Below are 27,866 nucleotides of genomic sequence, written 5' to 3' on the forward strand. Positions count from 1 at the left end.
CTTCTACGCCGCTCCCAGCATTACTGCTCCGCCGCTCCCAAGTAACTATAGCAATTACTTCTCCACTGCTCCCAGCAATTACTTCTCCACTGCTCCCAGCAATTACTTTCCCGCATCTCCGAGTCTCTCCTCTACCATCCAACTTATCAATGGCCAAAGATGCCATTGACTTTGCCTAAGGAAGTATGAGGTTTCTTGTCTATTCCTAACTTCATTAAGTTTACTTCTCTACCATCATTTAATACAAATTATTACATTTTCTTCTTGCAACAGCTCAATCCTTTTATTTTAAAGGCGGAATTTGCTAATGGGCGAATGTTTGATTTGTTCCGATTATTATTTTTTAAATTAGTCATTATTCCCACACCCATAAGCCTTATTTTTGACGGAAATAATATTAAGATAAGTTGAGTGCATTATCAACTTGCCATAACTGTTCATCATGGCTCCTGTAATGGAAGTGGCCTCGCTTAAGGAGATCATCGTGTTTTATTGCGCCGATTGGTTACTGGCGTGCATCAAGCGACACCCAAGCTTCCTCGTCCGACATATTCAACGGGAATACATCAGGCGTCGCCTGAGTCCTTTCAGTCGACAGGAGCTGCTGTCTTATGTGCTTTCTCTGCCAATGGAATCCGTATTACCGAAGGACCGCATCAAAATTATCGAAATGCTCGGCGGTGAGAAGATCACGAGCTTCGATGCTACGCCGTTGGGTCGTCAGAATGCGGTAGATGTTAAATACTTGTACCGTGCTTTAGCGGCCTTCCCTTCTTTAAACGTCACGCGGCTTGGAATAATTTGCCAACAAATAATTTTATTATACAATTGTTATACTGAGTTCAACGTGAACACCGACTTCTATCCTACTTTGAGGAAAATGTCCCATTTGACATGTGTAACTTTGATAGCTTTGGGTGACGAAAAAGTTTTATCTATTCTTGGATCTAATTGCGAAAATTTACAGTATTTGGACATTTCGTTCTCAGAGAAGGTTAATGACGCATCCTTGGCATGCCTTTATTTAAGCCATCCTAGACGATTACCTGAGCTTTGGGATGGACAACGAAGTTATATTGTCACCAGGTTTTCTAAATGTTGCAAGAAAATAAAATTCCTTAACCTAGTGGGCACTTCGGTAACCGCTCAAACCATTAACTTGTTGACTCAGCTGATGCCAAATCTGGAATCTTTTGGTGGGTACCTCAGGATGAGCGAATTATTTACAGCGCTAGCCATGCCATATGTGGGATACCCTCTGGTGAGACGGGACGGCAATCCTGAGTTCTGCTTGTTGCTTGAAGTATATGATCTCCAGAGAGGCGGGTGGCACAAATTGTCAGTGAAAAATCAGAAAATTATCGCCTCTGAACGATTGCGAAAAGTCGCGTCTGCTGGAAGGAACAAAGAACCCTCTGGGATTTTTGTGCCTCCGTCATTGCCTTTGAAACTCGCCGAACTAACGAATTTCTCACGTGAAGTAGATCCGAAAGTTATTTCGGTCTTGCATGATCTATGCCCCCACGTTTATGAACTACACATACTGTCCAGCTCACTTCCTAATTTGGCACAATTTCATGATGTGAAGGTTCTAGAAGTCAGGTGTCAATTTGTGCAAGGATGGAACGTAAATTTAATCAATTACTTGATGCAACGCGGCTCGTCTCTGAAAACCTTGGTAACATCACAAACAACTGAGGAATTTATTCCACTGTCCCGACTCCGATCGGCTTGTCCCAACCTTGTTGATCTCAATTTGCCGATAGATACGGAAGACGATATAAGATGCACTCTACCTCAGCTAAAGTGCGCTAAGATTGCGGTTAGGTCTTGGAGCGTTTTCAAATACTTTTGTCGGGACCATACGCAACTCAAGGAACTCAATGCCATGTTGCGTTATGGTGGAGAAAGTGATATCCCTGGGCAGACAACAATGACCGACAGTTTCTTCAGATCAATTTTCCTCTCGTACTCCTTCGTTTATCTTGAAAAATTGATCATCTTTGGTTGTGATTTAGGCGCAAGTACTTTGGAACTTTGTCTAGGTCCGTGTTTTCCGAGACTGCGCGTGCTGGGTTACGTGGATCGATGGAAAAACCTTACAGAGTCCCAACTAGCGCATTACCGCCGTGAGATCCGCGTAAGGAACTTGAATCTAAAATTGATCAACTTTAAGTACGATAATGTTATGAATGGTTCGATCGCAGAGGATCTAAAACTCCAATTATGGTAACTAAATCTTAAGACGAATTGAACGTTTCACGAATTATTTTATCGCGTCGATGTATTTCGTCCCTTACAAATATGATGCATTTAATTAGTTTTTTTAAATTAAGCATCTCCTTACTTTTCTTTCATTAGATCAATTATTGCCACCAACCTAATGCTCGATGGATATTAAGCACATGTTTAAATATTTTCACCAACGCGTTTACCCACATATGTATCAATTCTGTGGTTGATCTTGGTTGTCTATAAGAATTTTGTGGATAAAACACAATGTTGTATTAATTCTGAATGCGTCACTATCTGGCAACGCGCGTTTACACTCTTAGACGAAAATGGATTAATTGAAATTTTTAACCCTCTCTCTGCGATCGATGTCTTTGCTCTAAATGTTTCCTGTCAGGTTTTTAATATATGACCGACGAATAGTCGAATTATTTTAGTATTATTATTTAATAGCAGGTTTGAGAGGTTTCATTGCTTAAAGTCGAAAATGTGCGAATTACTCTATTCCTTATTCAGTCGAATTTTGCATTAGAATTGCATGAATATTAATAAATACTAATGAAAATTTCTTTATTTTAACGATCTTGTCTCTGGAAGACTGTGCATTTAATAAAATTTTTAGTACCTCGGAAGAGTTTATTGACACGTCCACGATAATTTAGAAGATTTTATTTCATAGATTAATAACAATAAAATGAAATAATGCATTGATTTTTTTACCTTGATGAGAACAGCGCGTTACTTTCTAGTGTATGATTCCTCCTACACTTGGAGAAATGAGCGACATTGTCTAAATTACGGTGCAAGCTTTGCTCTTGTACGGGTCATCCTGATCCGGTTTGGTCTGGCAATGGGAGGCATCAGCGGCATATACGTCCGCTCCCAGCTTTAGTTTTGGGTGTAAGACTGTGTCAATATTTGGAGAGTATGACCATTTATTTTTTGAGTATTGGATTGATGAAGCTTGAGGCCGCTTGATGACAAATCGGAAAGTTATTCTACGTAGTTACCTCTAAAACTGTTGCCTAAACTGTACTTATTGAAATTATAAAGCTGAAAATATAGCCACAATATGAGATAATAGTTCTTTTGAAAATAGAGGTTTTCATTGAATACACCCTTAGAATTAGATCACAAAATGAATTATTCTTGTCATTTTGACTTCAGTTTGTTGATGAAAATTATGATCCTCCGCAAAAAAAGTTGGTTGCAACACGCCTCTGTGCGAAATATTTAAACGTCTCTTTTATTGCCTTCGTGTCATAAAAACAGACGCAGCGCCTAATTTCTGCTTGTTGCCCCGGAATTTTACAACCTATGTTTAAATTGGAAATTTCCGTACCACTTAATCTTTCAAGTTGCGACTTCTTCCATCTAAGTTTTAATCGAGGTGGAGATAATTTTGCTTTCTCAGTGCTGTGGACATAAGCTTTTTCTGTCCATGAATTGTCTACAGCAGGAATTAATAAATAAACCGAGAACATCGAACGAAATGCTTGTAAAATCTTATTTGAATCTCAATTTCACTGAGATTTTCATTTAAATCTGACAATCTTATTATAGGTTATGCCAGACTTATTTGAACCTAATTTTCATGATAGTTTTAACAAATGAAATTTATGAAGAATAAGATAAAACATTTTAATTCGCAATGCGTATTTTTGCCCCCTTTCCGTTCAAGAGTAACTTTACCAACACTATACATGGTTCGGCAAGGGCATAGTTCTTCACGGGCATGGTTCGGCAAGAGCATGGTTCGGCAAGGGCATGTTTCTTCACGGGCATGGTTCGACAAGGGCATGGTTAGGCAAGGGCATGGATCTTCAAGGGCATGGTTCGGCAAGGGCATGGTTCTTCACGGGCATGGTTCGGCAAGGGCATGGTTCGGCAAGGGCATGGTTCGGCAAGGGCATGGTTTGGCAAGGGCATGGTTCGGCAAGGGCATGGTTTAGCAAGAGCATGGATCTTCAAGGGCATGGTTCGGCAAGGGCAGGAAACGGCAAGGGCATGGTTCGGTAAAGGCATGGTTGGGCAAGGGCCGTTTTTGAGCAAGGGCAGGGTTCGGCAAGGGCACGGTTCGTCAAGGAGATTGCTCGTTTTAAGAATTGTATTTTCTATGCGATACGGATAGTGGAAGATTTGTTTTGAAAGTTTAAAATGTGGCGTGAAAATGCTAAATAAATTAGCCTATTCAACATACCAGTTCGATCATTTCTGGAGTTCCAAGTATGGAATTCTTAGTCCTGTAGCTGCCGAAAATTTGAATGCGTTAGAGATATGTAAATGAGAACTTCTTCAGTTATCCCACATAAAGCCTCAACGATGCAATGAAACATCAGACGAAAATCGAATGGAATAATTGATTTTCTTTCATTTTTGCAAAGATTTTTCCATTGCTGAGCTTATGCGTGTCAACCTTCTCACCATTAATAGAATATTTGTGTTAAATTATTCAATAATTGAATTTCATATGCGGTCAATAAATTTTGCAACCGCTCCAATCTGGTATTAGGAGCAAGAAAACTTCGAGCCATTTTAGAGAAATGAAAACGCTATTATAGTTTCAGCTGAGACTCACGGTGCACTAAAGCTCTAAAGGACTGATGTATGGAAAATACAGATGTTTTTGCTTGTATCCCACATAGTAGTACTGCATCTCTCAACTTAGACGACCAAAGATATCGAATTTTAATGCTTAAATTATTTCATTGTCAGATTAGCAAGCACCAGCGAGCGCTGTACTTAGAAAGGATAGGAGTTAATATGTTAAAAACACATGTTCAGTATTATCAGAGATAATTTGGAAAATATATGCCTATAATATATGGAAAATATACGCCACTTTTTGACAAAAAAACTAGAATCTTTTTCCTGTGAAGAAAGAGAACTCGTCAGTGGACGAGTGGTTTATGATGCTTCTCACTTTCTGTGTCCCAGGACGCATACAGCAAGTGGCATCAGCGCGCCATTGTTGTATCAATTTCTTATCTAACCGATGCGTACGTTGCAGATCTGTGAGAAAGGGCCAGAGGGAAATGTGGTTTTCTTGATTTCGTGGGAATGATTTTATTCAAACCCTTATAGAATATATTTAATTTTTTCTAAATTAATAAACCACTAAGTTGTTTGATGAGTGGACAATGGGAAAATGCAGGATGATGTAGGTTAAATTTTCCTAATTTGGCCGTGGACGCAGTCGACTTACCATATTCGGAATACCGTTGCTTCTCCCATCATCATTTTTGGGATTACAGAAACTGTCCTTTATTTGTTTGATATATTCAGCTCCTACTTTACAGTAGTTTGCTCTTGGAAAGGTTTGGGTGTCAACCAATGCCTTTCTTCTCTGATAGGCGACGAAAGCCTAACTTGCGACATTTTGGACTTGTCTGTCGTTCAGCCAAACCCTGACTCCTGATTGGTTATCATGAACGTGGTATGGTATCCATTGATCCCATCCTCGCTGGATCGTTTCTTGGTGCATCAATAGTCGGGCCTTGTGAATCGATCGATGAAGCAATGCTCATACTAACTGTTAAATTATTGTTATGAAACCTTTTGAACCAAACCATATAGTCCTTTTCTAGCACTATTTACCCCTTACTTTCACCACTGCCTTGCAGCAGACGGTTCGTAGAGCTACCGCCAGAGCCGCTATTCAACAGACCCTGAACTTAACCCTCTGCATGTAGATAAGAACCGTGTAAGACTGGTTATAAAAACCGCAATTTATAGTATTCTATTCCCACCTAATAAATACAAAGCTGTTGTGATCTCAGTAGGTACTCTTGGTCTGTGTGGTTTGTAAAATAGCAGTTTCTTTTAAAGTCCAGCGACCTGGCGTTAAGCAGCACTCGTTAATCTGCTACTCCTGGCATGTGTTTGTAATAACGCGTACTCGTATTACGCTTGTCTTAATCCCTTGAAATAATGAAGTCAAAAAATGAAAATATATCTCCGATTTGTTCGGTCAGTCCTACGTGTCAACCGAATATTGCTGCTCTAATTTCATTGTTTCACTGGAGTTCCGATTATAATTTGTGTATTGATAAGGTGTGTAGCTTGTACTGTGAATATTCATCTAACTCTCCACCTTCTTCAGATCTTAACCATAACAATCATAATTTCGTTTCGTTGAGGAAGCGTCGGAAACCAGATAGTGGAATAGCTTATCCATGGCTCCTGCGAAGGAAGTGCTTTCATTACAATTTATTGCTGCTAATTGTTCCATAACGTGGCTCCAAAAGTGCATTGCGCATCGCTCATGCGTTGTTGACAAACATATTCTACGGGAATTTTTAAGGTGTCGAATTGGTGGTTCTACTCAACAAGAGCTGTTATCGAATGCTCTTTCTCGTATTTTGCGTGGAGCCAAATTGTGTACCCAAGCCCAAATACTGGAACTGCTTGGCGATGAAAAGACAACGCGTCTCGATATAACTCCTTCGCGGCTTGACAGTCCCGCTGAAGTGTTACACATATACCTGGCCATTGGATTCGGCCGTATGCGGAACGTCAGGAAGCTTTCAATAAATTACGCCAAGACTGCTCTTTATACTTCATTCAAACCCGAAATGAACACTTATTTCTACCTCACCCTGGATAGAATGAGTCACTTGACACATGTGGCTGTGCCTTATTTGGGTGAAGCTGGACTATTGTCAATTATTGGTAGGACGTGCGAAAATATACAGTACCTGGATATATCGGAGTCGGTGAAAGTTGATGACGCATGTTTGGCTTCCCTCTTTTTAAGCCATCCTAGATCAATGCGAGAACTATGGGACGGAAAAATACCTTATATAATCACTAAATTCTCTCAATGCTGTAATAGTCTGAAATATCTTGGCCTGAGAAACACCAAAGTGACCGTCAGAACAGTGAATATTTTGACTCAGGTGATGCCAAACCTGGAGTCTTTAGGTGGATGCCTGAAATCGGTTTCCACATTTCATGCACTGGCGCTGTTTGTAAGAGATTTCTTTGCGCCATTGGAGGAAAACGATCCACGGATCAGTTTGTTACATGATGTTTATGATCTCCAGAGAGAGGGATTTCACAAACTGTCGTTGAAATACCGTAAAATTATTCGCTCTGGTCGAGGCCAAGAAGCTTCTGCTGGACTCGAGGAGCCTTCTGGGATTTTAGTATCTCCTCAATTTCCGCTGAAACTCGTCGAACTTTCGGATTTTTCGGACGAGGTAGATATACAAGTTGTTCCTGAATTGAAGCATCTATGTCCCCACGTCTCTGAACTGCACGTATCTATTGGCTCCCTTGTCAACTTTGTAAATTTTCATAACGTAAAGGTTCTAGAGGTTAGCTGTAATTGCCGGTGGCAATGGCAGGAAACAATGATGAATTACTTAGAGCGACGTGGCTCGTCTCTGGTAGCATTGGCAGCAACGGAGACACCAGGGTCCTTCATATCACTATCCCGCCTACAAGCGGCCTGTCCCAACGTGGTCAACCTCACCATGTCTATAGATGCCGAAGACAACCAGGCTAATCTACCGCAATTATTGTACGCTAACCTTGTGTTTAGATCGTGGAGGGTGTTTGAGTACTTCTGTCAAGGCCACACCCAAATCAGGGAACTACGTGCCTCGTTGCCTTTTTACCTATCTGGCATCGCGGGACAAACGTCTATGACAGACAGTTTCTTCTCATCAATTTTTCTCTCCTACTCGTTTGCTCATCTTGAAAAATTAATTATCGATACATGTGACTTAGGTGCGAGTGCAATGGAAATTTGTCTGGGACCGTGCCTCCCTCGACTGCGCGTGGTGGGTTACGTAGATCGATGGAGGAGCCTTACTCAGCAAGACTTGATTCATTTCAACTATGAAATCCAAACAAGGAATTTGGATCTCAAGCTAATGCACTCGTACTACGAGGATGGTGTCGACTATCCGATCAGGCAGAATTTACTTCTTCAATTTTATTAGTAACTTTTTCGAGCTGTTTGTACATTTAATGAGTTTTAATTCGATCGTCAATCAAAACGATAGGGTGCCGTTCACGCTCTTCCCTTCTTGAAATGTCCATCTTGCTCATGGTTTAAAATAGTGTCCCTCTCTTAGACAACTGATAAGAATACGAAACCTCCCACGATGCCGGCCACTATTAAAGTTTCCCTTTATTATTTTGTTCCCCTGTTAATCATGTTCATGATTCTGACAGGGCTTTCAATTAAATTGTTTTCACCGTCCGCGTAATTAGATTTTTCATTGACTAACGTGCTCAGCCGCTCAGTTTATCCTTCAAAGACGAGTGACCTCTCACGAAATTTTTAGCATTACTAAAAATTTAATTTTCAAATAATTTTATGCGCAGTTGAAATCAAGCTTTATTCTTTTTTAGTACAAATTATGATATGTGGGAACGCTATCGCAATTAGCTACAGTGGGTAAACACCCGCTCTTATATAGCCGAAGGAGTGGCATGGGCTGGTTTCTCCACCATTTTTTGTAATGTTTAGCGCATTCAACGCCTGAACGAACAATGAAGTGTCTATGAATAAAGTGAATATGTCTTACAAATCATGGAACTTTTCGGTACGGTTCTCTACCGTTGATTTTTATATATTGATAGTAGTTGGAATGCATTTATAAATTAAAAATACCCGATCGCTTATCAGTGGGAATCTGTTTACTTGACTTTGAGGAGTTCGTACTGATTGCAATACGTTAAAGTGGTTATACTATCCCGACAGGTGACGATGTAGTTCGAATTTTTGGAAGTTCTTTTCACTTTGAAAAAAAACGTGGTTTCAGAGTCTCCATGAATATTTCCAACTAACTAAATGATCAGCAAAGATTAAATAAGATAAATCATGTTAGCATTACTTTTATCAGATTTCAGTTGATTCCATGCCTATATAGAAGAAATAGCTAGCGTTGTGTAGCTGTCCCATTTACGTTAAGCTTTTGGAGTTTATTTCTTTTTTTGACTCCTAGTTCCTTGATTAGTTTACATTTTAATAAATTTATGGAGTATTTGTACTTTCATTCACCAGCTGCTTTCCTTTTACTGGCAAGTGTAAATTTTCCTGATATCAGTGCCTTCATTTGTACTGCTCTGTACTGGGAAGTGTGTCGCCATTTGGACAATATGACCCGCTCGTTTTTCTGATTGTACCTTGACGTGAACACCATATAACTTAAGATACTTAGCGCTTCATCCTTGGGTGTTTGAGCTCTGGACTCCAAGACAGTGTAATGGACGACTTATTTGATTTATTTTCAATTTTTTCACTGCCCGTAGGCCGTCGCGCTAGAGGGATGCTGAGGTTGGTCTAATGACTGATGTAGAATGAAAAAATATAACTCGGTACTCACTGCAGTGAGTGACGGAGCGCGCATTTTCTCGTCGACGAAAACTTGAGGTCACGGACAGACGGACGGACAGACGGACAAACAGACAGACAGACGGACGGACGGACATGGCGAGCACAATAGTGCATTTTTTCAATAAATGAGAAAATGCGCTAAAAATATGACTAAATTTCTAACTAAACTGAATAATTTGCTTTTTATGAGAATGATGTGGGAAAAAATTCGGAAAATGAGGTTCGCTCTACTCTGCTGAGTAATTGGTTGTATGAAGGACGTTTTTTTTCTTTTTGCTAAATTTTCTCTAAGAGATTGGCTTGGAATCCAAGAAGTAATCAGAGCCTTCTAAGTGTTTCTCGATGAACCTCGTTACTTTGTTTTCCCAACTCAGCCAGAAAATACAATTGTCCCCGCGCCCTGTAGGTCGACCACGTTAATCGGCAAGACGTTAATTTCTCTTCAATTCCTAAAATTTAAACGATCCCTTCAACCTTAGTGAGTAAAAAATTATAATTATTAAGCTGTTCGCTCTGATTGACCAGCTCCAGCTATTATTAGTGCGAAGTGCTTGATGGATGAGTTTTAGTTCCGTTCGAAGGTTTTTCGAAACTTGTAACAAAAACGAAGTTATTTTCGCTTCTCATATTAATATATTGGAAGAGCTTCCTGCACTTTCTGTTGCAGACTGACGCGTTGAAGAGAATCGGAAAATGTGTTCAATATGGAAAAGGCTTGTTACGTATTTATTTCAAAATAATTTTAATCCTTTATGAACATGCGTTATTGGATGGCTATATTGTAGTGGAAACCACGATGATTTCCCCATGAAAGACTAAATTGACAATCAATGGTGAAGTTTTTTATAAACTAAGTTGATTCCGAAATAGTGGCTAATTTATGTGAGCGATTATAATGAACTTGAATTCATAGACCGTGGCTATGGAGGCAATGTGTGGCTACAAAGAGGAAGTGTGTCTATGTAGGCGAAGTGTGGCAATGAAGGTAAAGTGTGTCTAAAATATATGTATGTAGGCGAAGTGTAGCTATGAAGGTTATGTGTGGCTATGTAGTGTTACATCAAGGATAGTGTTACATCACTGATGGTGTCACATCAAGGATGGTGTTTCAAAACCTAACTAACAACTCGAAGGTCTTGTCAATCGTTCCATTTATTAATTCAATATTTAAACTTCTACGTAACAGTAGCTTGATCGTTGCTGGAATTGGAATTGTAGGGATAGTGTTACATCAAGGATAGTGTTACATCAAGGATAGTGTTACATCAAGGATAGTGTTACATCAAGGATAGTGTTACATCAAGGATAGTGTTACATCACTGATGGTGTCACATCAAGGATGGTGTTTCAAAACCTAACTAACAACTCGAAGGTCTTGTCAATCGTTCGGCCATGCCTGGTTCCTGATGGTTCATAAACTCGTAAAACTTCTTGCATTAACCTCCCACTAGCACGGCCTGGGTCAACGCGAATACAGGCTCCCGTGTAATGTTACGTAGAATTTTTCATGTTCCTCATCCCTGAAAGTTTCTCATCATTAATCACCCTCCTTTCGTCATTCGCAGCTAACCTTGCCTCTTGCAGAGAGCCTCCTTCCTTATTCTTTCAACAATAGCTGGTCCGGGGAAGCTGGCTCTCTCTAACGTTCTTGTTGCGCGAATCGACAAACAATCCTCGTCCTAGCTACTACTGTTTGCGAAATTGAGCAAATAAACCTTTTATTGCATTCTTGCATTAGTGTCGATTTTCGTTACCGATTCCTTGGAAGTGGGAGCCGCTGTTCGTTATGCTTCAGTCTACACCGTCAAGTCAATGAAAGTATGAAACACGAGTAGCAAATCTGCAGACCTTGCACTCTAACCTTCGCTTGTCAGTAACTACTGTAACTGCGATTTTCAGGATTCGATTCTCACATAATAAATACAAAGCTGTTAAGATCTCGCTAAGAACTCGTGGTTCTGAGTTTTTCATGAAATATAGTTCCTACTCAAGGTTTTAGCCTTCTAGGTTTGACAACAGAGTGCTGCGGTGACCAGAGTGGCTCGATCTGGTCACAGTGGCTCTGGATGGTCTGGTCATAATGGCTCCGTTGGTCTGGACCCATCTTCGCAATATGTTTGCCTTCATCGCTTCAAATGCCGAAGCTAAAAAATTAATGTGTCACCTATTTTTTCGATCTGTCCTACGTACGTCTCGACCGAATATTGCCGTTCTAATATAATATCATTGTTTTACAGGAATTCTCATCTTCATTTTTTTACTGATCAGGTTTCAAAGTTATACTGGTAAACATTCACAAAGCTTCCTACCTTATTCAGATTTTAACTATAACGTTGTCTCAACCAATATAGTTTCGTTTCGTCGTGAAGGAGCAGGAAGCATTGAAGTGGAATAGCTTTTCCATGGCTCCTTCGAAAGTGCTTTCCTTAAAAGTTATCGCTGCTGACTGTTCAATAACGTGGCTATTGAATTTGGCCAGTTGCATTGAGCATGGCTCTGGCGTTGTTGAAAGACATATTCAACGGGAATTTTTAAGGCGTCGCATCGGTGTTGTTACTAGACAGCATCTGTTGTCGAATGCACTTTCTCATATCTTGCGTGGCGTCGAATTGCGCCAACAAGCCCAAATACTGGAACTGCTTGGCGATGACAGGACAATGTGTCTCGATATAATTCCATCGCGGCTTGACAGTCCCGCTGAAGTAGTCTACATATATCGGGCCATTGGGTTTGGTCGTATTCTGAACGCCACGAGGCTTGTAATAAATTTCGCCAGTTTTGACGGTTCTTCCACTTTCAATCCCGATGTGAACACTTCTTTTTATCTCACCCTTGATAAAATGAGTTACTTGACGCATGTGGCTCTGCCCTATTTGGGTGACGCTAGATTATTGTTAACTATTGGTCGGACATGTGAAAATTTACAGTACTTGGACATTTCGGAGTCTGTGAAAGTTGATGACGCATGTTTAGCTCCTCTCTATTTGAGCCACCCAGGATCAATGACAAAACTATGGACAGGACATGTACGGTATGTAAAAACTAAATTCTCCAAATGCTGCTACAGTCTGAAGTTTCTTGGCCTGAAAAACACCCAAGTGACCGACAAAACGGTGGATATTTTGACTCAGCTGATGCCAAACCTGGAGTCTTTAGGCGGATGCCTGAAATCGGTGTCCACATTTCATGCAATAGTCAAGTCGTCTGATAGATATTCTTTGGCGCCAAGGCAAAGCAATTTCACATTTTGCACTTTACTTGCTGTGTATGATCTCCAGAGTGACGGATGGCACAAACTAACATTGAAATATCATACAATTCGATATCGAAGAGAAGCGTCTGGTGGATGCGAGGAACCTGCTGGGGTTTATGTTTGTCCTCCATTTCCGTTGAAATTAGCCGAACTCTCGGATTTCTCGGACGAGGTAGATTTAGACACTGTTTCTGCATTGAATGAACTATGCCCTCACGTCTCCGAACTACACACATCAATTACCTCTCTTCCCATCTTAGCTGAACATTTTCATGACTTGAAGGTTTTAGAGGTTATATATAGATGCAAGGTGAACGACTGGCTATGGAACCAAACTTTAATGAATTACTTGGAGCGACGTGGCTCATCTCTGATAGCATTGGCAGTAACACAGACACGATTTCACTACCTATCACTATCCCGCCTGCAAGCGGCTTGTCCCAACTTAGTCAACCTCACGGCGTCGATAAATGTAGATGAAGACCTGACTAATCTACCACAATTATTGTACGCTAACCTTGTGTTTAGATCGTGGGGAGTGTTTAAGAACTTCTGTCAAGGCCACACCCAACTCAGGGAACTCCGTGCCTCGTTGCCTCCTTCCCTAGCTGGCCCTTTTTACATATCAACACCAATGACAGACAGTTTCTTCGAATCAATTTTTCTCTCCTACTCGTTTGCTCATCTCGAAAAATTGATTATCGATACATGTGACTTAGGTGCGGGTGCAATGGAAATTTGTCTGGGACCGTGCCTCCCTCGACTGCGCGTGGTGGGTTACGTAGACCGATGGTGGAAGCTTTTGCCAGACGAAGTGGTTCATTTCAACAATGAAATCAAGGCTAGGAAATTGGATCTTACGCTAATCCACTCGGATGACGAAGATGGTGTCAACTTTCCGATCAGAAAAAATTTACTTATTCGTTGTTATTAATAACTATTTCGAGGCGACTTGTACATATAGTGAACTTTTGTTCGTTCAACAATCAATGGATTTAGATTCCTTTGACGCTCCTTCCAATTCTAATGTCTTAATTGAAATATCCGTCTCTCTCTTAGTTTGAAATTGGGTCCCATGCACTCCTATACCTCAGATAGGAATACGAAATCTCCAAAGGTGCTGGCAATTATTATAATTCATTTATAATTGTGTTCCCCTGGTCATGTTTTGGCATTCATGATTCTGGTAGTGCCTTCACGTATTATTGTTCTCAACGTCCGCGTAATTGAATTTTTCTTTGGGTATCGTGCTTAGTCGTGCTGTTTTTTTTTCGGAGACTAGTGAATTCTTACGATATTTTTTGCATCATAAAACAGTAGAATTTCACGAAATTTTATGCGCAGTTATTACTAAATACGGAACGTTCTTTTATGTTTTAAGCGTAAATCATGACCTTTTTTAATTGGGAATAATGTAGAATCTTTTGTCAGTTTGACTATGTTAACTTATCGTTAGCGAGTTCATACAGATTGCAATGTTGCCCAATTCTAACCTATGCCAATTGAGAATTTTTTTGACATTCTTTATCCCTCTCAAGAATATTTCGTCTGAGAGTTTGCCAAAAAAATTTGAATTAACTAAATGTTCATCAAAGGTAAAAAAATTATGCTTGCATTATTCTTACCTGATCTCTGTTTCTTAAACACCGGCACTTGGGCGTCGTGATGTAGCTTTCTCATTTACGTTGAAAGTTTCTTTTGAGTATATTTCCTTATTCTGACGCCTCGTTCCTGGACCAGGTTTTTTATTACAATAAAAATAATCACGTTTTTGTTCTTTTATTTACCAACGATTTTCATCTTGATGAATGGCAGGAATAATTTTCTTGATATTCGCGTCTTGATTTGTACTACGCTCAGAGAAATAAATGTGTAGGGTGTTTCGCTATTTGGACAATATGACCAGCTCGTTTTTCCGAGTGTACCTTGAGGAACGCCTTGAAACTTGTTACACTTAGCTCTCCATCTTTGGGTATTTGAGCTTCAAGCACCTGACGGCTGATATGTATATTTATTTGTTTTATTAATATTATTTTTGTAGGGATAATGTATGATAAAGTAAATGAAATAATAATTTAGGAAAATTAGGTTCCCGCCTCTTCGGTGAATGATTTATCTTGATTTTATGAAACAATTTCTTTTTATTTCTCTAATAATTTGGATTGGAATTGAAAATATAATCAGGGCCTTCTAGGTGTTTCTCGATGAAACTCATTACTGCCAATTCACAAAGCGGCCATAAAAAATCATCATCCTATATAAGTGTGAGGTATTAGAACATATCACGTGAATTCCACCCGCGCTAACTATAGGAATCCCCACCCTCCGGAGGTCGACCACGTTAATCAGCAAGTCGTTGATTTCTCTCTACTCTAGTTTCTAAAATTTAGACGATTCTACTATTCTTTATGCGAGAAAAAAAAATGACAAGGAATTAAGATGCTAGATTTCGTTAACCAACTTTCATTAAAGCTTGGCACTATATCATATCGACGAGTGTTCGTTATAAATTTTTCGAAACTCTACCAGTTTTTGTTGCTCTAGATAATAATGGTAAGAGCTTATTGACCGCTGCTGTTAACATAGTTTTAAAAAATATAACTCAGTACTCACGGCAGTGAGTGACGGAGAGCGCATTTTCTCGTCGACGAAAACTTGAGGTCACGGACAGACAGACGGACAGACAGACAGACGGACGGACTTTGCGAGCACAATAGTGCATTTTTTTCCATAAATGAGAAAATGCGCTTAAAATGGGAGAATATATTAACTGATTGAAAGGCTTGTTCCATATTTATTTTAAATAACCTTTAATCCTATCTAAACATACGTTATCCTCGCGCTGGGACTGCACGGCGTACGAGGCGCGTCCTCCGGGTGGCGGATGGAGGGAACACCGTAAGGTGACGTGGACCAACGCAGTCTAAGGGAAGGAAACCCTGACAGAAAACCACTGGCCCTCCAAGCCTGGGGATTGGGCAGAAGGCTAACAACCTACTCCCAGAAAACAATTTTGTTACAGAAACAATGGACGGCATATTGCAAGTTAACCAAGGCGAAACAGAGGTCGCCAATATTGGCCCTATGACGGCGATGGGTCAAAGCCTTAGGGAAGCCCAACGCCCGACAAGATCTCTAGTGACACCCAAAAACATTTTCACCATCGGTCACTGGAATGTGAGAACCATGTACAGGGGAGGAGCTGCAGCACAGATCGCGAGCAAGATGAAAAGATACCATCTGGATGTGCTCGGGATCAGCGAGTGCAGGTGGGCAGGAGCAGGCAGGACGAGGTTGGCTACAGGACAGACGTTGATATACAGCGAAGATGATGAACTACACGAGGGAGGCGTTGCTATATTGATAAGTCAACAGGCAGAGAAGTCACTCATGGAATGGACACCTGTCAACAAGAGGATAATAACAGCAAGATTCTACTCCAGATACAGAAGAGTAACTATAATTCAAGTGTATGCCCCTCACAACGAGAGGGAGGAAGAGGAGAAAGAACAGTTCTACCAAGAATTACAAGAAACACTAGATGGATGCAGCAGGAATGACATCACGATCATCATGGGAGACCTTAATGCTAAAGTAGGAAGTGACAACAGTGGGTACGAGAGGACTATGGGTGTGCATGGGCTGGGGATGCAGAATGATAATGGAGAAAGATTATGCGAGTTTTGCCAGCTGAATGGACTTGTGATAACTGGTACATTATTCCCACACAAGAACGTCCACAAAGCAACATGGGTATCTGCAGATGGAAGAGGAAAGAATCAAATCGACCACCTCCTGATCAACGGTAGGTGGAGATCATCTGTCCTGGACACGCGGGCACAGAGAGGAGCTGATATCAATAGCGATCACTACTTGGTGAGGACACGCATCACGCTAAGCCGCAGTACCCACAGAAACAACAACCAGGTAAAGCCGAGGTTAGATGTGGATCGACTGAGAAATGACGAGATGAAAAAGAAGTACTGCATGGCAGTCATAAACAAGCTGGACACCACAAGGAACGAGAGTGATAACATAGAGGAGATATGGGAGCAGCAGAAAAATGCCTATACAAAAGCGGCAGAAGAGGTGCTTGGGTACAAGAAAAGGGTGAACAAACCATGGATCAGCAACGATACTTGGAGGCTGATCGACGAGAGAAGAACTGCCAAGATACGGGTTGAAAGCACCCGATCAGAAAGAATTAAAAACAGAATGAGAGAAGAGTACAGAGAAAAGGATAGGGAAGTGAAGAGGAGCGTAAGAGAAGACAAAAGAATGTGGATGTCGGAAAAAGCGGCGAAAGCACAGAACGCAGCAGAAAACGGAAGACAAAAAGAATTGTACAGTATAGTGAAGCGGCTGACAGGACAGAGTACCAGCACCAGGCAAACTGCAGCAGTGAAGAGTGTAGGAAGAGAGGACGCCCAAAAACAACTTGGAGGCGAATGGTGGAAGAGGAGAGAAACCGAGCAGGCTGGAACTCGTGGAACATAGCACGGCAGGCAGCTGCAAACCGGACCCAGTGGAGGAGTGACGTCCAAGCCTTGTGCGCCTTATGGCGCGGAGAGAACTGAACTGAACTGAAACATACGTTGTAGGATGACTGAATTATAAAAGAAAGCACAATGATTTCAATTCCGAAGGACTAATAAAGTTGACAATCAACGGTGAAGAATATGCTATTCAAATTCCGAAGGTAAATACATTTGGGCGTTTATAATGAACTGAGTCTCCCATACCAAATTACTTCATGGTTGAACTAGTTTGCGGATATGTAGTCTGTTGTTCGCCTTTGAGATCACTGATCTCACTGACGTCACTGGCATTAACCAATCACTGAAATGCGATCAAACCATTCAACCAATCCGTCATGAAAATTACGGGATTAATTAAGTTTATCGATCTCAGTGACGTAACAGAAAGCATAACTGAAAGGCGGAAATTCTCGTGGAGCAACTTTATATTGTTCAACCATGAAATTACTTTATCTTACCAAGTAAAAATGGTTTCCATTGTTTAAATTTCATTAATCGTTTCTTCCGAAGATTGCATGCTTTTTCTTGATGGTTTATGGGCCGTTTCTCTCAACTATTTAAGTACCGTCACGATAAATTGTTAGTAAAGCACAAAGCTACTATTTAACCTTCAGTATCGGAATTTGTGTAGCTTAAAGCGGAACAATATAGAAATAATAATTACTTGTTTAATATGTTTATAACATGCATTTGAAACAACTGCAAAATCTCATGATGACGAACAATTGTTGCATCAGTGCCGTGAATGCGTAAGAGATTTATGAACCAAAATTTCGGCCATGGATGCAAAGTTAGGTTATAAAGGCGAAGTGTGGCTATAAATAAGGCGGAGCTTGGATATAAAGACCCTCACCCACAAAACTGATCTTATTGCAAAACGCTGAAGTGATCTATTGAATCAAGTCGAGAATTCGGTGATTTTGGATTCAACTGACCCATCAGAAGCTCATTTTTGCGGATGTAGTTTGTTGTTCGCATGTGACGCCACTGATCTCAGTGACGTCACGGGCATTAATCATTCTCCGATATGCGATCAAACCAGTCAATCAATCCGCTATGGGAATGACGGGATTGTTTAAGTTTATTGATCTCAGTGACATAACAAGAAAGCTGAACATAAAGACGCACATCCTCGTGGGTCAACCTAATATAGATCAACCATGGTTTAACCTCATAGTTGAACTAGTATAAGGTTAACCCATCAGAAGCCAATTTATGCGGATTTAGTTCGTTTCTCGCCTATGACGTCACTGATCTAAGTGACGTCACGGGCATTGATCAATCCCCGAAATGCGATCAAACCAGTCAACCCATGGTTGAACTAGCATAGGGTTAACCCATCAGAAGCTCATTTTTGCGGATGTAGTTCGTTGTTCGCCTGTGACGTCACGGGCGCTGACCAATCACCGAAATGCGATCAAACCAGACAACCAATCCATCATAGGAATGACGAGTTTGTTTACGTTTCTCGATCTACGTGACGTAACAAGAAAGCTTAACTGAAAGACGGAACTTCTTGTGGGTCAAACTAATATAGTTCAGCCATGGTTTAACCTAATCTATGCCTCATGGTTGAATTAGTATAAGGTTGACCCATCAGAAGCTCATTTTTACGGATGTAGTTCGTTGTTCGCCTGTGACGTCACTGATCTCAGTGACGTTACAGGCATTAACCAATCACCGAAATGAGATCAAACCAGTCGACCAATCCGTCATGGGAATGACTGGTTTGTTTACGTTTCTCGTTCTACGTGACGTAACAAGAAAGCTGAACTGAGAGACGGAACTTCTCGTGGGTCAACCTTGTATAGAATGACTGTCCCAAACGGCAATGTAATAATAGACTGGTGCTTAAAGATAAATCAAGATAATGTAATAATCGCAATTTGCAAAATTCGCGGAATTCGCACGCCGCGACATTTCATTGATCAGTCATTCACCACTTCGTCATCAGCAACTTCATTCAGCGTCGTCAACAGTTATTTATTGGAATCGCGAAGGGAAGGAGCCCCGATTCCCGAAGCCTAACTGCCTAAGAACATGTGACGAAAGCGAGAAGTCGGGTACCATAAATGACAGTTTTGACACTAACTAACGTCGCAGCAGCTCTTTTTTTGCCGGCGTTCAATAATAGAAGCTATCTATTATATCTATAAAGTATAAACAAAGATGAAAATAACTTTCCAGCAGGAACAACACACTTTTCGCCTTTACATATTCATTATATTACTACCGGCGTCAAACGGGGTAAGAAGGGACGGGCAGGGTATTAAGGGACAGTCCTCTTGGCTCCAATATTTCGTAGAAATGTTGTATGTGTAGCATAGTGCTACTAAACTAAATAAAATAGTGCAAAACTTAAAATAGTGGCATGAATTTCAACATTTTTCTATCTATGTAGACGTACCTAGGTTACAGGTATAAGGCATTAAAGGCAAGTTAAGAAATCATATACCTACATTTACCACCTCTAAAAAATCACTGAAAAAAGTGTGAAAAGTGAGATTTTGGAGAAGTACCTCACCTCTGCTGTAGCTGTAGCTAAGGTCTGTAGCTCTGTACAGTCTTAGACAGACTGTACTCTCTGACCTCTGTAGGAGTGCAGGGCTGGAAAAGTCCTATTTTGTCTGAAATATCGCGGCTCTAATATCATATAATATCAGTAGGTATGAAATCTCGCGGCTCAAATGTCACAAATTTTTGTTTGATTGAAAAATTGTGGTTTGCACTTCAGAAACGTGTCATTTCATAAAATTTTCAACTTCCGCAATCCGCATTGCTTTACCGTTCCAGCCAAAATATCCTGCAAAAAAAAACATAAACATCGTAATCATCGATGTAATGTAAACAAATCAACAAAACGTTTTGTTGAAGATTGCGCATAGTTGCGGGCATGTCAAAGCGGTCAGACTGCAGACTGCTATTAAAACATGCTCAACTTACAGTAAAGACAATTTTTAATGTTGCCATTTGACTGTTTTAGGGTATAATTAGAGATTTGGGGTAACACGTGCATGGAGAATCATGAGAATGTAAATAAATTCCCGCCTTGTAAATGGCTTTTCATGGCTGAGATATGGAATTCACGGCTTGGTGAAATGGATCACAGCTCAAAGAAATGGAATCACGACTGGCAAATCCATAAAACCACGGCTCAAAAAATTCAGTCGCGGCTTGCCAAGTAGATATATTCCATGCCTGTAGGAGTGTAGGACAGTAGGAGTGTAGCAAAAAAAAAATATTCACCACATTAAAAATTCTACCTACATGAAAGCTGCACACAGGTGTTGGCTTAAAAATGCGATTGACAAAAATTGTGTAGATCATTCCAGAAAAAAATGGCAGCCATTTGACCCATTTCCACACAATGGGGTTATAAGGGAGTAAAGGGACTAGGAAGGTAGTAAAGAGACATCCCCTGGGGTTATAAATATAAGGGAGCCAGGGACACCCCTAAAAATGCATTTACTTTTTACAGTAGATGAGTAGAACCTTGGTTAGCAAGGGCTCCAGTTAACAAGAAGATCAATTGATAACAAAGAATTTTATTACATTTACCTTGCTCAGTAAAAATAATTTAACTTACCAAAAAATTAATGCATCATTGCTCATCAGTCATCACAAAATTGTGCATAGATAGAATGTCAATGTCATAGATAGAAATAAAATTGTTCACTGGGCTCTGGGCAACATAGAATGTAAAGTAATTAACCTAAACTATGACTTTTTCTCAAAAGAGTATGACTATGATGGTTGTCACTAAAATATTACTGTCTGTTTTAGCCAGGGTGCAGTTGTGCAGAGGCCACTATGCAGAGGGTGGATGCAGCGTCGGCAATATATGGATTTTTAAGCCCAAAGCGTCGCTGGCCATTTTAAAGATGCGTCGCCGGGTAATTTGTAATGAAAAGCCATTTACGCTGAGTAATGACGAACTATTTACAAGCCACGAACTTATTACAAGGTTTGGACAAGCTTCGCTGCATCGTAATCCATCCAACGTACCGGAAACCTTTCTTTTTTTCTAAATAGTTGGCTGAAGACTGAGAAATATATTAAATGCAAGAATTTCAATCTAAATGTGTCGGCAAAATCTTCCGAAGGCGAAAATTTTGCCGATAATGCGTCGCTGTAGGTCTTTAAATCTTCATTCACTCTCTGCACAGTGGTGCAGAGGGTGCAACCGTGCAACTGCAAGCAGCGTTGCCAACGCCAACTGTTGCCAAAATATGGTTTTTATAGCCCAAAGTGTCACTGGCCATTTTCAAGATCTGTCACCTGGTAATTTTTAATAAGAAATGATGCAAGCAACTTTGATAGTATAGGTATCCTTTAGACCTTTACTATCCATGCACCGCAACACTTGCACACAACACAACTGATTTCCAGAGAAGCTTCACTGCATCCTGAATCCTGATCCTTCCAGCGTACTGGAAACCTTACTCAGTTACTGTGTGCACTTGGGGTCTTACATATTTCCAGTAATTTTGAAGTTATTTCTCATATGCAATCATTTTTATCCAAATGTGTTGGCAAGATCTTCAGAAGGCATAAATTTTGCTGCCAATACATTGCCAAAGATCTTGCAATATTCACCAACTTTTGGCACCATGGTGTTTTAGGTATGTTTCTACAATCTTTTTTTTTTACAAGTGGTCCTGTATGCTTAGCTGCAGAAGAAATGCTGCATGGCTTAATTGGCTGCTGATATGAACTTATGACGCTTGCAGTGGGCAAGGTCATTGTCAATGCTCAATTGCATGTCCATACTCCATGGAGTAGGTAATATCACATTATTCACATGAATAATATGGTAATGTATGGTATGGATAAGTAATATAACATCAATATAGGAAAAACAAGTAAAAATCACAGAAAATCTTATTTATTCTACATCTACATCATCTAAAAAGGAAGAGGAAGACTTCAGAGTTCTTTTTAGAAATGAATGAGTATACTTTGCATGCTAAAAAACATTTTAAAATCAAGTTTTACTTCAAGTGTCCCTTTTTACCCCATTCCCAGGGTTAGTTCAGTAGGCTTTTATTTTTGCTTCTGGCACCTTTCAAATAGCATATGGAATTTTTTCAGAGATGCCATACAGTAGCCCTCGCAAATATCTTTAAAATGAGCTTAAACTCGTTTATGAAATGTTTCATGGTACAAAGTTATTAAGAGAAAATGCTCTAAACCATCCCTTATTATCCCGTTCGATGGTGTAGTAATCATACCCAAGTTTTGGTTGTAAATATGTTTTATGATATATAGATACAATTACAATGTGTATTAAGAAATCAAAATGTAAAATTTAACAAAGTGTATTATTAAGGAATAAGGAAAGCCTGGCCTTGGAAACAAGTCAACTTGTTGAATGTTGAGTCACTAGTCTAGTGTAGTTGTACTGTGCAGGTGCTGAGGTGCAGACTGCAGTCACTGGCTCACTCTCACTGCAGTCATGCAGTGTGCTGACTGGCGACTTGTGTGTTATTGATGAATGATGATAGAGTCTGCAAGTGATTAGAGATTTAGAGTCTGCCTTGCTTCTATGTGATAATGTGAGTAGTATGTCTATTGTCAATGTCACTAAAAGTAAAGTCTCTTTTAAGTCAGTCTGTCAATAGATCAAACTAACTTAGTTTAGTGGGCTGCAGGAATTCACAGGCTAGCTGTTTGTCTGTTACTCTTAGTCCTGCAGTTCTGTACCTGTAGTCCTGTTAGCTGAGATTTAGCTCCACAGTCCCAGACACTCTCTGTTGCACGTGCACACTGCTTGATTACTGGTTACTCCAATATGTGATGTTTGGCAATTGTGTTGCCAAGATCAGGTTTTTAGGCCCTAGTAAATGTTGTCAGTATATACCTACTCCTGTAGTATAAAGGATTTGTCTCATAAATTACCTTAATATTCAAGATTTCTTTTCAAATATCCAACATGATGATATAAAGTGGTATTTAAGAAGAAATGTGTTAGCAAAATTTTCTGAAGCTATAGAATTTTATGCTGATGTTGCCAAATATCTCCAGATATTTGCTCACTCCCTGCATTGCTGCACCCTAGCATAGAATTTATCTATCTACCTTTCATGCTTTCAAGTTTCAAGCTACAAATAGGGCTTTCCAGCCATTTTTGGAGCTGCAAGATTCCTGCTAGATCATCAGTAGATGAGTTATTTCCTATCTAAATGTTAATGACACTGCATGGTTGGGCCCCAAGTATCCAAATGTATTGAGCGACAATATTTCATTCATAAATAGCAAAATTCTAATCCTGTTGTTGCTCTTGGGCTGTTTTGGCTGAGACTCAGCCTCTATCAAGGTGTAGATGCAATGTAAGATCAAGGTTTAAGATTTAAAATTGATTTTAAACAATTACATTTGAGCTTTGTGAATGTTATTTCATCAAAAAGTCAGGAAATTTTATTCTTTTTCTTTTCTAGTAGCAAGTCTGTAATTTTCCTATGTACTTATTTCTAAAATCTCAAGAGCAACATTTTTTAATGAAATTAGAATTATTCAGCCCATTTGTGCACATTAGTTAACAATTAGAGAAGAGGTATTATTATCATCTATTGGAAGATTGGAAATTTTCAACTTCAAGCTGAAATCAACAATTTGTGGACTGGTGGCAACACTTTTGCCTAAAAAACTTGGCAACACAATTACAAAACTTGGTATAGTTGCCAGACCAGCTGACATGGCTCCAGCTATAAATATTGCAAAATTAAAAATAGTGGCGTAAATTCAACATTTTTACTACCTATCTATGCAATATAAAGCAACTTAAGAAATTCTACATTTACTACCTCTAAAAAAATCCCTGAATAAAAGTGTGGAAGAAATGACATTTTGGAAAAGTACCTCTGCTAAGGTCTGTAGCAGAAAAAACATTCACCATACTAAAAAATTTTACATATATAAAGTTGTACCCTGGTGTTTGCTTAAAAATGTGATTGATGGAATTTGCGTATCTCATTCCGAAAATAAATGCCAGCAGCCATTTCCGCAAGATGGGGTAATAAGGGAAACCCCCCAGGGTAATAAGGTCCCAGGTTACCCCCTTCCCAGGGGTAATAAGGAATGCCATTATTTTGCATCTGGCACCTTGCAAATAGAATATGGGATATTTTTGGAGATGCCACATGATAGCCCTTGCAAAAGCTTTTAAAATGAGCCCAAACTTGTTTATGAAATGTTTCATGGTAAGAAGTTATTAACGAAAAATGCCCAAATCTGTCCCATATTACCCTGTTTGATGGTAGCTAATTTTACAATGAAGTCTCAATCCTACAACCAATACTAAGTGCTGATGCAAATTCAGATGCTAAACTAGATCCCACAGTTCATACCAGGTTCCTGTTGTTGGTTTTTTATTTATCGCTCATTCCAGTGCTACTCATCTCAATAAGTATAAGTCTGTCTGTTATGTATTTGAGTGATGTTGAAGGGACATGAAACATGGTATTGTTATCAAGCTGTGGTCATGTAGAGTGTGGGCAATTAGTTTTTGCAAATTTGAAAAGCTAGAGATGGCTTTTCATTTGAAAAATTCTGTACTACAGACTGTATTTTTGTTTTACAATTAGGCTCATAACTCCTCAATGCTTGCCATAACCTCTCCTTTCTAATGCAATTTTTCAGTGAGGTGATTGAAGGAATCCTCATTAACATGACTTATTGTTTCAGGTGCCTGGTATTGACTTTACTTGCAAAACAGCTGTGTTCTCAACATTAGTTCATTGTTCAAAATGGATCACACTCCAGAATTACCATGTCATCTTAAGAAACCAATCCTAGATAACAAACCTTTACCTCAAGCTCCTTCACAAATGGAAATCAATGAATATTCAAATTCTTCTTCTGAGTCAGGAAATGATTGTGCATATGGCCCTGTTCTACCACCTCATCTAAAATACAAAAATACTTCAATATTGGATGATACAGATAATGAACTGTATGGTCCTGCATTACCACCCCATCTTTCCAAAGTTTCAGAACAAAGTACAAAAAACCTCTCTGGCAAGGTATCTAAAACTTCTAAAGTTGACAACTCATCTGTAACAAACCATGAGGACAATGACTATGTTTTATCTGAAGATGAGTATGGTCCTTCTTTACCTCCTCATTTACAGGACTCTTCTGTCTCTGTCAATCCATTGCCAGGTTCAGATAATAAGAATTCAAATAATGGTTCAACAAGCAAAACAATTGGCCCAGCACTGCCCTTTGACTTTAAACAGACTATATTTGGTAACAGCAGTAAAGATGAGCCAGATGATATCTACTGTCCTGATTTACCGCCTCATCTGAAAAGAAAACTTTCACATGAAGCAACTTACGAAACTCATCCAATAATCCAGAGTGAGTCGACTAAAGATGGTTCAAGTAACGAGTCTGAACATTCAGAAGATGATGAGGTTTATGGCCCTCTACCTCCTGCTGAAGCTGTTGATATGGATGAATATATTGAGTCAACCATCCATCAGCGGACTGAAGCTGCTCAGCAGCGACTTAAGAATGTATGTTGATATTCCTGTTCATTTCAGCAGGCCATTCATTCTCTTATGAAAAGTATTTGTCTGCTTATTTCAATATAATTATTAGGAGTAAGATTAAGATGAATTAAATAAATGCTTTAACACTCAAATTGCTTGAGAAATTGATTATTTTTTTATTCTTGCAGTATGTTTTTTATGTATAAGTATATATATCGTTTGATCTATAAATGTTGTTTTGCAACATGTTGATGTGTTGTCAAGTTACCTCTTGATGTTTGAAACATACTGTACCCCACTTTCACTGCTAACTAATTTTGTAGAAGAACAACAAGGCACCCACGAGAGAAGACTGGATGTTAACTCTACCTGAAGATCGCCCGCTGTTCTCTGGGCTTGGACTACAGGCCAGGCAGTTCTCCAAGAGTGGCAAGAGAGATCGAGGCGACACATCAGTCTGGACTGATACTCCTGCTGATAAAGAGCGCAAAGCACAGGTCTATTTTGTGTACATTTAAAAGATGTTTTCTAGTTTTTTTTTCAAAATGTTCCTTCTGCTCTGTTGTTTATTTTGCTTTAGAATCTGTTCTATGCCAAATAAAAATCATAATTTATTGTAACCAGAACTTATGTTTGTCAGGAGGTACCATCAATCTTTTAGAATTCATCGCAAATTAGTTGCGCACACTACCAATCGAATTTATGCAGATATTCTTAATTACGTATAAAGTAGTCTTAACAATAATCATTTGACTGTATTTTGTTCTTGTAGAGAGCAGCAGAGGGCCGGAAAACCAGCAAGCACGAGCCTGAAGCTCATGCTAACCCTCGCGACGAGCGCATGCAGGCTATGGTCGCGAAGTACAACGAAGCCAAACGCGCCCAGCCGCTCATTGACACGCATCAGAGCAGCAATAAGAAGGTCGTCAAGACAGTTGCGGTCTGCTGCCGCTCTTTGCTCTGGTTTTCTCCGTAGCCTACTTCTTATTGTTTGCCCACTACTACTTCCCTGTGGCTCACTGCAATTTATTTGCTGCCTCTTACAACCTCTTCATCGTTGACCTCGATTTCTTTGTATAACTAAACTATATTTTTATTTATTTCGTGCCTCCTGCTTTTCATCATTTTAGTTAAGAATCTCATTTGTGTTTGGTGTTCTCAGACGAAAAAATATTAATCTTAGTACCGTATATAAATTAAGACAGTTGCAAAGTTCTCTTTTAACAATTGTTTGATTTAGAATAATTTCATAATCAAGCATTCAGCTACAATATCTATAATTGTGCATAGCTAAGATTTATTTTATAATATTTTTTTCAGACATTTTTTATTCTCATAGACGAACCAAGCTCGGTGTTAGTGGAAACTTCAAATTTTATAGTTCCCTCAAGTTATTGTGTCTAAGTTGCTCTGTGTAAAGGAATGATTGCCCTTAGCGTAAGAAAATAAAGATGCCCTTAGCGTAAGAAAATAAATAACAGCCTGAATGTTATTCTTCACATCTATAGAGTAATTTTTTTACTATATTTTCTCATTAAAATAAAATTTTTTCCATCAGCAGACCAAGAAAGAGAGCCTAAGCGTGACCGGAGTGGGTCGGGAGCGCAAGCCTTTCAGCAGAGAAGAGGATCTCCACGTCAACAAGTTTGACGAGGCGCAGAAGAGTTCGATTCTCAAGAAAGCGCGAAACCTTAATGACAGATTCTCTTCTGGCAAAAGCTCCAAGTTCTTGTAAAACTTAAAGTAATGACATCCCCTGATTTTTAGTGCATTTTCTCGTTAATGAAAAAAATGTGCTATTGTGCTCGCCATGTCCGTCCGTCCGTCCGTCTGTCTGTCTGTCTGTCCGTCCGTCCGTGACTTCACGTTTTCGTCGACGAGAAAACGCGCTCTGTCACTCACTGCAGTGAGTACTGAGATATGTTTTTAGACTTTCTTTTGATCTGTCATATGTTATTTTTATCGTTATTCTTTTGTACTGATATGATGACATTTTTCTC

The 27,866-nt window shown here is 39.6% G+C and overlaps 4 protein-coding genes across 4 annotated transcripts; all 4 read left to right on the plus strand.

The window, feature by feature from the left end:
* The first annotated feature begins 252 nt into the window (after window positions 1–252).
* On the plus strand, window positions 253–2,937 carry LOC125178600. The gene has a single exon (XM_047882776.1). It carries the CDS (start codon window positions 443–445, stop codon window positions 2,231–2,233), a length of 1,791 nt encoding a protein of 596 aa, XP_047738732.1. The 5' UTR covers window positions 253–442; the 3' UTR covers window positions 2,234–2,937.
* Window positions 2,938–5,175: 2,238 nt separating this feature from the next.
* LOC125178601 lies at window positions 5,176–14,571 on the plus strand. Its single transcript, XM_047882779.1, has 2 exons — window positions 5,176–7,168; window positions 12,753–14,571. The coding sequence occupies exons 1-2, from the start codon at window positions 6,408–6,410 to the stop codon at window positions 13,768–13,770; spliced, it is 1,779 nt and encodes a 592-aa protein (XP_047738735.1). The 5' UTR covers window positions 5,176–6,407; the 3' UTR covers window positions 13,771–14,571.
* Window positions 14,572–15,863: 1,292 nt separating this feature from the next.
* Window positions 15,864–18,704, plus strand: LOC108678776 (craniofacial development protein 2-like). The gene is made up of 2 exons (XM_018167243.1): window positions 15,864–17,280; window positions 18,580–18,704. The coding sequence occupies exons 1-2, from the start codon at window positions 15,864–15,866 to the stop codon at window positions 18,702–18,704; spliced, it is 1,542 nt and encodes a 513-aa protein (XP_018022732.1).
* A 666-nt stretch (window positions 18,705–19,370) lies between these two features.
* LOC108678787 (GPALPP motifs-containing protein 1) lies at window positions 19,371–27,677 on the plus strand. The gene is made up of 5 exons (XM_018167254.2): window positions 19,371–19,621; window positions 25,058–25,890; window positions 26,190–26,363; window positions 26,639–26,788; window positions 27,428–27,677. The coding sequence occupies exons 2-5, from the start codon at window positions 25,120–25,122 to the stop codon at window positions 27,599–27,601; spliced, it is 1,269 nt and encodes a 422-aa protein (XP_018022743.1). The 5' UTR covers window positions 19,371–19,621; window positions 25,058–25,119; the 3' UTR covers window positions 27,602–27,677.
* Window positions 27,678–27,866: the final 189 nt, after the last annotated feature.

Source organism: Hyalella azteca, unplaced genomic scaffold, assembly GCF_000764305.2.
Source record: "Hyalella azteca isolate HAZT.00-mixed unplaced genomic scaffold, Hazt_2.0.2 contig11277, whole genome shotgun sequence".
NCBI classification, from domain to species: Eukaryota; Metazoa; Arthropoda; class Malacostraca; order Amphipoda; family Hyalellidae; genus Hyalella; species Hyalella azteca.

Bases quoted from the DNA above. Each gene is read 5' to 3' on its own strand.
- LOC125178600 (XM_047882776.1), top strand. From the start codon at position 443: ATGGCTCCTGTAATGGAAGTGGCCTCGCTTAAGGAGATCATCGTGTTT.
- LOC125178601 (XM_047882779.1), top strand. From the start codon at position 6,408: ATGGCTCCTGCGAAGGAAGTGCTTTCATTACAATTTATTGCTGCTAAT. The intron at 7,169-12,752 runs ATCGGTTTCCAC...CGGATGCCTGAA, and splicing joins TCTTTAGGTGGATGCCTGAA to ATCGGTGTCCACATTTCATG.
- LOC108678776 (XM_018167243.1), top strand. From the start codon at position 15,864: ATGGACGGCATATTGCAAGTTAACCAAGGCGAAACAGAGGTCGCCAAT. The intron at 17,281-18,579 runs GCGAATGGTGGA...TTAACCCATCAG, and splicing joins CGCCCAAAAACAACTTGGAG to AAGCCAATTTATGCGGATTT.
- LOC108678787 (XM_018167254.2), top strand. From the start codon at position 25,120: ATGGATCACACTCCAGAATTACCATGTCATCTTAAGAAACCAATCCTA. The intron at 26,364-26,638 runs GTCTATTTTGTG...TTGTTCTTGTAG, and splicing joins ATAAAGAGCGCAAAGCACAG to AGAGCAGCAGAGGGCCGGAA. The intron at 26,789-27,427 runs GTCGTCAAGACA...TTCCATCAGCAG, and splicing joins ATCAGAGCAGCAATAAGAAG to ACCAAGAAAGAGAGCCTAAG.